The sequence below is a fragment of the Fulmarus glacialis genome, unplaced genomic scaffold (genome assembly GCF_000690835.1).
Source record: "Fulmarus glacialis isolate BGI_N327 unplaced genomic scaffold, ASM69083v1 scaffold10461, whole genome shotgun sequence".
Classification (NCBI taxonomy): domain Eukaryota; kingdom Metazoa; phylum Chordata; class Aves; order Procellariiformes; family Procellariidae; genus Fulmarus; species Fulmarus glacialis.
Genome location: NW_009190870.1, coordinates 9666 through 21688, shown reverse-complemented (window position 1 = coordinate 21688; position 12023 = coordinate 9666). Strand labels below are relative to the sequence as shown.

Genomic DNA, 12023 nt, shown 5'->3' with positions numbered 1-12023 from the left:
TGGGGGTGTGCTCATAGGGGGGGGGGGGGGGGGAATCACCCTTCAGTAAATATGTATCTTGCTACTTATTTCAATGGTATTAAACTTCATGTGTAAATACTTAGCATGTATATAAAAAAACTCCTACTACACCTTCTATGTTTTTTGATATGTTCTGTCTCCATGGTACACGGACACTTTAGGTCAACGAACATGCACTAATGATAAACCTATCTGCTTCCTGAGTAGAAACATGATTAAAGTAGCCCTTTTTACCTTCAGCATTATCAAATAGCTTACAAGTTTAAAATGCACAAGTTCACAGATGAAGTCGTCTTTCAATTTTGCCAAAAAGCATTCTTTGTAGAGATGATGTTAGTTCTAACCTTCAAGAACAGACATGAAAAGCAAAATCTAACTTAAGAATTAGGTTCAAAATACCTACACATTTTTAGTCAGAGGTTTTAAGTAATTTATAATTAGATGGATATAGTTACTGCTATTAGCTACACCTCAGCTAATATTTTGAATGTTTAGCCATCATGTTTACAAATGTACCACACAGCAAAACACTCCAAATTCCACTATACTTTTTATGCTATAAATCTTAAGATATTATTGAATTTTCCTTGAGTTACGGTTTCCTTGAATTGTACAGTGTTAAAATTTCATTCATTTATTGATTGTTTTAATATAGTTAACCTTAAACAATATATTCTCTGTGAAGTGGTTACTTAAATTCTCAACAATAATTGTTTTCTGTAAGCATTTTCTCAAGTTCTTTAATAATTTTTGTGAGATTTGATCATTTGTTACAAAACTCAACATAAAAATATTCGGCAGGCATCCTCTTAATTGACCTTACTACATGACATTCATTCAAGCAACCACAAGACCAGTTACGCTTTACCTATACAGTGTTCATTACAAAATGATTTTACTCAATCTAAGGATTATGACATAACATCATCTTTTGTTCCAACTAGGGCTGCATAGAAAATTAATTTTGTTTTGCCTTGAAAGAATATCTTTGCTTTTGATAGGATTGAGAGTAATTCAGCAGTTTCCGATTATAAAATTAACCTGCCGGGAAACATAGGGATGGCTAAGTGGGTAACTAAGCGGTACTGGAAATATAGCTGATTCAGGATTTTCTAATGGATTGTTTTTCTATCATTCACCCTTGAATTACAGTACTGCCACACAGCCCCAATACCAGTAACTGTACCAGTTACCTCTAGAAACCTAAACCAGTCAAGTTTCTTTGTCAAACATCTTTAAATTAAAATATGGTATAGCACAAGCCATGTATGTTTCTGGCATACTACCTGACCCCCATTTTGAATGTTCACTGAATGTTCACACTGAACCAAGCTGCTTGGCTAGTGCTCTCACCACAGGTCTTAACTCATGAGAGGAACAGTCCCGTCTTGTATGAATGTACTGATGAATCTGATCCTCAAGTTACAAGGCAAATCTTTCCCACCTTTTCCAGTAGAACCAATACTCAGCATTTAAAGGAGTGAACAATAACTGCCCATATTATTTTAAAGCTTTTGGGTTTGTATGAACTGGGAAAGGGCTAGTGCTCTCACCACAGGTCTTAACTCATGAGAGGAACAGTCCCGTCTTGTATGAATGTACTGATGAATCTGATCCTCAAGTTACAAGGCAAATCTTTCCCACCTTTTCCAGTAGAACCAATACTCAGCATTTAAAGGAGTGAACAATAACTGCCCATATTATTTTAAAGCTTTTGAGTTTGTATGAACTGGGAAATCTACATTGTAATTCAGTATGAAAGGTAAGTGAAGAGAGCTTTGTTTTTCCATTTTTCTTCTGCAAAACAACATCTCCTGTACTCAACTACTTACTTATGACCTTCTAAGATGTTGAACTCCTACAAAAAAAAGAAAATTACATGCGAGAAACAACCTTGTCTCTGGAACACCATCCCACAAACACAATTACTCAGTTGGCTTGTATGCTAGTGCAGGCTTCTGTCTCCTACCTCACCTTACATGTTTACCCTTAATAACATAAAAGAAAGAGCTAGTGAAAACAAGAGTCTTGCCCGAAGATGCTAGCAGTACCGTGCCAGTGTCCAGCTTTCTGAAGGTATGCCAAGGACCAGCTCCAAAGAGATCTGGCATCGAGATCTCCATTCAGCCACCTGACCGCTTGCAATGTATTTTCATAAATATGCTCTTATGTTTAGTGCAGACAAGTAAACCCTTGAAGCAAGTATCAGCTTTGTTTTTCCTCTTCATAGAGGTATTTTGATTTGCACATACTTTGATGTTATGCTTCTGAAATAAACCTTACACCACCGTCTCATGTATAATTACTGTTTTCTGGATTATTCCCAGCTTCTACACAGTTTAAACACATTCCCTGGATTTTCAAGCAGGATGTAGGGAAGTGGGTAAGGATTGCATGTTTTCTACTGATTTTTCTCCCCAGTTGAGTTTCTAGTTTACACTATACAGATTGCAACCAAGATCTATAAATCTCTTAAAATAAACTGTCAGAATGAAAACGCCCCCTCCGTGGTGTTCTCTAACCCAATTAAAAACTCCTCGTTGATTGTTTTTGTTTCAAAATACCACCAGTCTGAAAATACTATCATAAACAAACAGCAGTGAGCCACAGATTGTTAGCTAGGAATCGGTACAGAATATTTATCTAAGTGAATCGAGATGAAATGGAATATAATTCCTTGTTTAATTTTGACAGGAAAAAAAATGTATTGTTTCTGTTGTGTTTTTTAAAGGATACAAAGCTTGTTCAAAGACATCCACAAAATGCCTCAGGGCAGAAATGACACTGCCAGAGTTTCCTTTATGCTCAGAATGTATGTCACTACAAAACATATTTAGTTTACCGATCATAAATATTTATTTACCTATGGTGTAAAAACACAAGTTTGGCTTTCATAAATTTTTGTTTGAATTGCCAGACATGCTAAGACATCTCTCTTTGGCTTACTTTTCTAGTGTTTTTTTGTCAGGAATGACACACTTGATTCAAATTACATGTATTCTGATTACAAATCCATGAACTACTCTATTAAGCTTTAACAACAGCTCTCACGTTAAATGTTTACTATTATAAAGGTCTTACCTCAAAAATTTCAAAGCCATAGATGTCCAGCACCCCCATTACCTTCTTTCTCACTTTTGTTTGTGCCTTAAAAAAAAATTAAACATTGAGTCAGCCATCTGTACATTTCATACTTGGGAATCAAGAAAACTAATGTATCTCATAAGTAGGCTGTCAAATTCTGTAAACTGAAATGTTACGTATGGTTTCCCAGAATACACTTAACATGAATATTTTCATAAGCTTAAAAACAGAGCAGACAGCAATTTGTTGAGCTGTGATACAGTTATTCACCTGTACCACGTGCAACAGTGTACAACCAGGAAAAATGAAATGGGCAAATACAGTTTTACTGTCCACTTTAATTTAAAGGATTTCTATTGATTTTTTTACAGGCACAAAACAACAATACCTTAATGCTCTCATTGATTCTGGTAACAAGCCAAGAGAACAGTCGACTGTATAAATTCTTAGCCAGAGCATCACGGGCGTAATAAGCCTAAACAGAAGAAAGAAGAAAAAAGTTATAGATGCTGGGCTAATTCCAAACTTTGTATGTTACTGACGTATCTTAAAGGTGCTATGAACAGAGTGAGAACGGCTCACGCAGCAGTGCCTCTGCCTAAGCAGAGGAGCCAGACCAGGGCTGCCAGCACACTGTGGCAGCGTCAGTGGCTTACTGGTGCACCCCTCTGCCTTCCTGGCCGCGGGCTGGCTGGAACAGCAGCCACAATCAGCGCACTTCGACTCCCTTCCTGCTCATCCGGATATCCTCTGAAGACTCACATCCCCCATCCTAATCCTAAGCAAAGGGACTGGAGCAGCAGCAGAGGAGCCAGACCAGGGCTGCCAGCACACTGTGGCAGCGTCAGTGGCTTACTGGTGCACCCCTCTGCCTTCCTGGCCGCGGGCTGGCTGGAACAGCAGCCACAATCAGCGCACTTCGACTCCCTTCCTGCTCATCCGGATATCCTCTGAAGACTCACATCCCCCATCCTAATCCTAAGCAAAGGGACTGGAGCAGCTGCAGTAAACGACATTTCTAGCCTGAGCTGATGAGACACAGGTGGCAATCACACTGGCTCTGCAGCATTACAGAAAGATAAATTCACACTGCCAGCAAAAGTTTTTCAGCAGCCCGGGGCATACAACTCACATGAAATTACACCAGTTGCTCTAAATGAAAACAGCCTGCCACAATACTTTCAACATGCGTGTTGTGCAGAACTGTTTCATTTTTTCATTCTCTGCAACATTTTCCTATCCCTCATCTTTTTGAGGTAATTCACACATAAAAACAAAACATCCAGTATATTTAAACACTTATAAACTGCTGAAGAAAAAACACACTTAGGCTAATGATATGTTTTAGTCAGTACAGCCTATTAGTTGTATTTTTTATGGTTTAGTCACGTAGAATAAATTGCCATTTGAAACAATTCTTTCCTTTAAAATCAGGACCTCTTTTTACCTGAGCCACATTTAGTGTTGTTGAAACTTTCTCTTGCTTGGCTTCAACCGTCCGGAAGCTGAAAGCTCTTTCTAGTACGGACTGGTCTATACCCGTTAACTCGCAGATTTCCTTGAGTTCTAGCATGAAAAAGGAGAGTGTAAATATAATGAACCCTTTCATATAATTGCTTTTCCTTCCCCAAAACTATTAGCTTTTAAGTAGTTCAGTATTTTCCCAAAGCAGGTTTTCTTCAACAGAAGTGTCCCCCATCCACACTCTCTCTCCCCCTATCCTGCCAAGAAAAGTTTTAAAAAATATGCACAGCATGAGGAAACAGAGTTATTGGTTTTGAAAGCACTTTCTATCTGGTTATTTTTGTGAAGAAACTTTTCTTCCATTTATCACAGACTACTTTTCATGATGAAAAACTTTCAAATGAAAAGAAATGAACTTTCAAAATGTATCAACTGCAAAAACATGACCAAATGAATCTGACATTACAGGCAGAGATACCCTACTACAAAAGAACAAAAAGCCTCCACTGCAGAATAACCAAGCAGTCACAGAAATGCATAACACCATTTCACGTTTCAGAAGAAAGTGTTAATAAAGTGGAAAAAAAGAAAATAATCATTTTTGGAATTTCAAACAGAGCAATTGAAATTGCACAGAATTCAACCCATGTTTGCCTGCGGGTGAGTTTTGGAAGCAATCTAATTTAATTCATCAGTAAGGATATTCTATGTCTGCAGAAACTACAAAATTAATAATGACTTCAGACAAATGAGTGGTTTTCCTCCCATCACTAATCTCATCTTACCATTTTTATCTTTGATTTTACTTTCATCTAGGCCATTCACGCGAGATTCAGGCTTAAATTCAATATTTCCCAATTTTAGAACGGCTGCCACCACTTCAAAAACAGACTGTGTTTCATGATCCATAAAACCAACAATCTGCATTGCATTCTGGAAAGGGGACACATAAAATTATGAGATAAAACAATCTACATTTAAACAGTTCATACATCCAAAATTCAGCATTTTTCTGTATTAGCATAAATCAGAAATGTTTTACGAACACTTTTTTGTAGCAAAAAGAACATGATATAATTACTACGCTTGGATAAGTAAGTTTTTCAATATAAAAGACAGGTTAAGGAAGATCTGGTAATCGAGCTGGCGTGTCAGTCCAGTCCACTTCCAGGATTCATTCAGTTTATGGGTTTCTAAAAATGCAGTACTTTACCTTTTAGCCACTTAATGTAGTTTATAACCCAACCCAATTTTTCACAGTCAAACGAACAGGTACTGCCTGTCCTCTCAGGCCACTCTGTTGCTCTAAAAGTCAGTAACTTTTACAATCTAAATTTGCATACACTGGGTAACCAGGGTCCTGCATTCTTCTTGTCCCTGAGTACAATCAAGCAAAAACATCACGGTAAATCATCTTGAGAACCATCCCTGGTTTTCTTTCGACTTGGTCAGCATCACCTGGTTCATGAAGCTCAGTCACTGCCATCATAAGCCGCTACACAATATAACCTTTTCCATGATCTGATCAAGGGGTCTGGGCTTTTTTTTTCCCCCCTTCCTTCCCTGCCCCCTCCTTTCTTTTTCTTTTTCTTTTTTTTTTTCCGTCTTTTTTGTATTCCCACTAGAATACGCCAGCAACTTGGTTCTTTGTATTTTCTAGTTGTAGCTAAGCTTCCCTGTGCAAACACACTACTCCCTGGCATGAAGAGTGCTAGCACTCAGAAAAGACGGCCCTCCCAGCCCAGCCCAGAGCGAACGGCCAGACCAAGGGCATAAGAACTCTGCAGTAGTGTTGAGCCCTTTGGGGTTTAGACCCAACCCCTGTTCCCTCTTACCCTAACTGTCCTGAAGTTTGCAGCATCATCCACTCCATTCACTTTGGCAGAATCAAGGCCCAGGTAGTTGTATCTGCTGAAGTCCCGCTCCAGTTTGAGTTTGCCTAATAAATCAAAAAAAAAGTATCATTCGTAAGAGTGTTCTTGTTCGTAGCTCTTTTATTCCAGAACCAGTATTGTCAAGAACTGTTGTTATTACTAGTAGGATTAAGTTTTCTTTAAGGATCTTTTAATTACAAGCCTTCTGAGTAAGAATAGGCTTTCTTCTTTGTTTATAATACATTGCAAAGGCAATTCTGACTCAGATATCTGGATAATACCAAACCATATATTTACTTCAGGTATTACTATTGCCACTACCACCAATAATTTGAAAAATGAATCAATATCACATTTCCCGCAAAGGATGATGTGTGTGGAACAGCACATTAAATATAAAGACGACTCATATCTGAAAATGGCACAAGGGCAACACTTACAGAGGAAGTCTTCTGATGCACCAGACAGTATCTGATAGAAAATGTGAAAGTTTCTTTCACCTCTTGGCTGCTTAACAACACGAGACTTCTCTAGCAGATCTAAACAAACAAACAAAGTCTCACAGGTCAGGGAAAGATTGTTGGAGCAAAACCCCTTAATATGAATATAATCCCCCACCGTTTTCTACTTCATTGCTTTATATCGTCATCAGCAAATTAGAAGATGATAAATGGTACGCACAAACCTTATCACAATGTATTGCATTAGTACATCTTTCTCAAATAAGTTATTTGAGCAAGCTGTAAGCCCAGTACACTTCTAAATGCTGTAGTCTATGAGCTGCAAAGAAAACTCAGGTCAGGGAGGCAATGTGCTCAGAAGATGTTGACCAATGCACAGTACCACCACAAAATTAAGATTTGGTGAGAATGATGGTACGGGTGAAGGTTTGAAAAGAACTGAAACGTTAACAGGCTAAACACATGAAAGATGGAGAAATGAAAGGGGGAAGCCAAATAAAGAATTTAAACTGAATAATCATGTAGCACTTTGTGATCCTCAGGTGCATCAGACTATGAAATAATTCTCAAGGGGACTGAGAGAAGCTCCATCATAAGACACTTAAAGTGAAATGGAAAAGCATCACTGTACTGATTGAGTAGTTTGACAAGAAGATTGCTTCGTCCACCGCCGTTAGTGACGGGCACATTTCTAAGCCTTGCCAATAAGGGTAGGAATCCAGGCAGACAGCAGACTTGTTACACATTGCAAACACTTCAGACCCTACATTTACCATGGAGGTGACAATACAAAGGTTGTTCAGCCTGTACTGCACTGAAAAGCTGTAGTCCCCAGTGCACCGGGAGAGGGGGGAGGGATGCGATAAGGGAACTCCTGGACAGGTATCGGTGTCACTTGCTGTTTTTGTACAAAAAAAAATGTTTTTCCTTCTTTTCTCACTGGCACACGAGGGCTCCACACCATTTTTTCAGACAGTGAACCCACAGTTCCCAGTATACAGTTTCTCTTAAGCTACATATATTCAGCAACATGAAGGTAGAGACATTCAGTGCCTCTTTTCGAGTGCACAGCAAAGGAGTTCCCCCATGCATTTACCACTACGTACCCATCTCAGCTCTCTCTGACTGGAGTTAAGTTGTCTCCAAGCTGTGCCCATGCAAGAAGAAAGCCCCAAAAGGGAAATGACCACAGCTTGGATGTCACTCTTCAGAAGAGCTGCCACAAAGTTGAGATGAGGTTTCACAAAGGTACAACGCTGGGAACACCAATTAATTTAAGGACACGTGGGTTGCTAAACACTTCCCCTGCCTGGCTACTGTAATATCCGACGTGTATTCTACTATACCTTTCCTCAGATTTCCATTTCTGCTGAAACTGAGCCTGTTTAGTCTTAGCAATCTGGAAAGTTAGAGGCGGCGCTCAGTGCAGCCACCTTTGTGCTGCAAAGCCCCCTCCAGCCCCGCCACAGAGGAGCAGCTGGGGAGCGGATGCCTCCGCGCCGGGCTGCAGCCCCCCGGCTCCGCCGGCTTTCTGGCACGCCAGGGCTTAACCCGAGAGGGAGCGTCTGCCCTGGAGTTCGCCCCGTGAACAGAGGAGCAAGGAGGAGTGCAATAGAATGTATTCATATTTTCGGTAGCTACAGGCAGCATGTTGTGCCTGTGCTGCGCACCGTAATTACCTAAGCTTATACCCTTTCTCGTGGAATAGGAACCGAAGACCAAACTTCAACCCACAAAATTATACAAGCCTTAGGAGGCCCTCCTCCAAATAAACTACAGAAAGACAGATTCAAAAGCTAATTTCTGCCCTAACAATTAGCCAGTGACAACAATGACAAAAATTCAGACAGTATTATTAATCTTCTGGTTGGCTTATAGTAGGACAAGTTTCAAATATTTTACAGACCAGCTGAACTGTTATTCCATAAACATGCAATTGCTTGAGAGAAGAAGTGCAACCACTGTGGTAGGTGACAGCGAACGTAGCTCCCAACGACCAGAGCATGAGACTGTATGAAGACGAATACCTCTTCACGGTCGAATGCACTGTGTGACCACGTCAGAACTTTAGCCTTGTTTGAACAGACATTTGTGCTTTTATAACTCAATAACCCTACAGTCTCTTTCCTTCCAAAGGTGGCCCTCCTTCAGCACCTGGAAGTTTTGCACATCCTGGTGACAAAGTACACCCAAGACACACCCAAACAAGTGGCTGTCCCATACTACCAGCAGCTCATCTTTACATTAGGATGGGGCAGGTTACAGATTTCCACTTTTGCTTTTTCCATTTTATTGGCATCTTTCTTTTTTCTTTTTTTTTTTTTAAATCACAGACGACTAACATCTGATGGTTGATGCTATGTTGGAAAGGCATAGATCAGAAGGTGTAGTTGTCACCAGCAGCCTAGTGTGCAACCTCAATACCTCTGACTTCACCTAAGGTTGGGGCTCCCCTCCTTGAGCTGTGCTTCATCCTAACTATCCAGTTAGCTGTTGGATACCTGATCCTCTCTAGTTTTTAATTCATGACTGAAAGGGAGAGGCTGGTCCACCATCCAAGTGTTAATACTTGGGCTGAGAAAGGCAAGGTGAGTGCCAGGCAGTTCAGAGTCACGCTGGCTGTGAAGGTTCTCCAGTGAAGTGTTGGAACGGATCGCAGCCAAATTTGATCTCAAAGAAATAAACAACTTCAGCTCCCGCGGTGGCTACACACACTTCAGGAAATGGCTGTATTTTCAAAGGATGTTGAAGCAATGCAGTTTGTGAAGTGGTTTGGCTTATTTGGGTTTAAAAACATTCTATATATAAATTTACTCAAATGCTCTCATAAAAGCTCAGCTACATATCCTGGCAAAATGTTATATGTAAGCCGCCTTCTAATTACATGCATGCCTTCGGCAGATTTAACAAACAGTTTCTTGAGCATGTGTCAAATGAGTTCTGTTAGAAGGATAACTGTCCTGGATTTTTCACCACAGTTTATCTTACTTACATGTTTTTAGAAGCAAGGACGTTAACTAATTAACAGTCAGCTTTCCAAAGTCCCAATATTCCATATTCTTTGTATTCAGCCTTTGTAATTGAGGAAAAAGGCTCCAGAAAGCAGTTACTGACAGAAAATCAGATATTTACCTTAACAAAGCAGCTGTTACCACTTCTTTTTAAAGCTGTATTCATTCTCTGCCTTTTTTCTTTTATGCCCACATGCAGACTGAAATCAGACTGGTAGAAAAGATCCAGACCATCTGCCCTACTCTTAAGAAAACTTCTTCCCTTTGTTTGCCTTAATTAGCATTTTAATAAATCAACCAAATATATTTTCCTTAAAGCAACTACTGCACAACAAGTAACTTTTGTGTTAACGCTCACATATTTATAAATTCTGTGGATTGAACTGTGAAAGAGAAGACACAAAGATGCACATCAGATTTCTGCATGCATCCACTTGGTAATTTTTACAGTGGCATGTGTGGGCAGATGGTGCTTATCTATATGAAAACACATACAAGCAAAACCCCCCAAACTCTATACATATTACTTTTTGTTATATATTCTATATAAATTATGTATAGGGACTATACAGAATTATCTAAAGAGAACATGCAGAACTACATATGGTGTATTTATGGATTAGGTATTCTTCCCGCACTATCTAACACTGCTTCTGCTTGAACTGAAACATTTAACATGCTGTATGTATCAAAGCAACTGTAAAAATTAAACTGCTTTGGAAAGGTCCAACCTGGAAACACTTCTTAAATCAAGTTGTTTGAATATCTATTGATTCAGATGACTCAATACAGCTACGTCCCTCAGGTTCTGAAGATTATTTGTTATTCCTAGGTAACACTGGTTTAAATGCAAGAGATCTGTGCAAGATGTTCGACTGAACTCAACATGAAAGAAAAAAAGGAAATCGATGCTCAATACTTCTGGAAACTCTAATATAAAAGTTTACATTATTTCTTTTCAGTTACTTGACCCATGAACTTGATTGATGCAGAAAAATATAGGATATTTGTATTTCTCTAAATATACTAGAAATTGAATCAATAGTCAAGAAAGGAATAAGTAAACACTACAAACAAAAAACGACACTACCTTGGTAGTTTTCTGAATAATCCAGAAAAAGTTTGTTTTAGTCATATTCTCTTCAGCTGGCCATGACCAAGGACCTTTTTAGCTGTTCAGCCAAAGTTACAGAACATATTCTAGTCACAGAAGCTTATCTCTACACCCACATTATGTTAAATTATGTTTTCTGTTTTCCCACCTTGATTCTTCAGCTGTCATCAAAAAAAGTCACTGATTAAAAAGGAAATACTGTAGTGGGTTCTCATAAACTTTTGCACATTATTCCCACCAAGTTAATAATAATATTCTCTTGAATTAAATGATCCATAACTGCATCAAACAAAACCTACTATCTGGGCAGTATGTGCAGTGAAAAAACAATGATTGCACAATTTTAGGAGTCTTAAATCCTGATTACTCAAGTGACAAGTGACATTTAAAAATGAGCTAATCAACATGTTTAGTGTTGTTTGTTATTGGTTTGGGTTTTTTTTAAAAAACTTCCTAATTTACGCAAGACAATTGCCTAAAAGGTGGCAACTTGAAACACCAAGGGAGATGTTGGAACAAGATTAAAAAAATCAACAAGAATGAGTATCTCTTTCCAAAATGTCTAGTTGTAAAATTTGTTTTATATTTCCCTGAGCAAAGGAGATTACTAACAGCAATCACATAACTAAAATCAACAGCCCGAGTTGTTGGTTTCTCAGTAAGTGGGTAATTACTTTTGTCTTTTAAAATGAACAAACAAGTTGTAAAGAAGAATAAACTGTAAAGTTATCACTATCACTTTGCTAACTTAAAAAAGTTGTTGCTTTAGATAAACATCATGGATTTCTTTCATGTTGTTGTTGGAAAAATGGCAAAATAGGGCCCTTTCTCAATCACTTGTTATTTGGACTTTAAGTGCACTGTGCTGGTTAAAAATGGCTTTTCAAAAGCAGGCATTACGTATACTGTACTTCACCTGCACCACTCTTATCTTCTAGTTAATCATTAAATCACTGAAGAGCTTAGGCAGATTAGGAAAGATCACCTAAAGCTA

General features: G+C 38.8%; 1 protein-coding gene across 1 annotated transcript in view; it reads right to left on the bottom strand.

Annotated features, from left to right (window-relative positions):
* Positions 1-12023, bottom strand: part of MYO1B (myosin IB) — a gene marked incomplete at both ends in the record, with an annotated part of 37918 nt that overhangs the window by 19033 nt on the left and 6862 nt on the right. Inside the window, 6 exons of the mRNA XM_009586465.1 lie at positions 3103-3168; positions 3494-3580; positions 4553-4671; positions 5355-5502; positions 6405-6508; positions 6884-6982. Coding sequence (XP_009584760.1) covers positions 3103-3168; positions 3494-3580; positions 4553-4671; positions 5355-5502; positions 6405-6508; positions 6884-6982 — 623 coding nt within the window. The remainder of the gene's footprint in view (positions 1-3102; positions 3169-3493; positions 3581-4552; positions 4672-5354; positions 5503-6404; positions 6509-6883; positions 6983-12023) is intronic.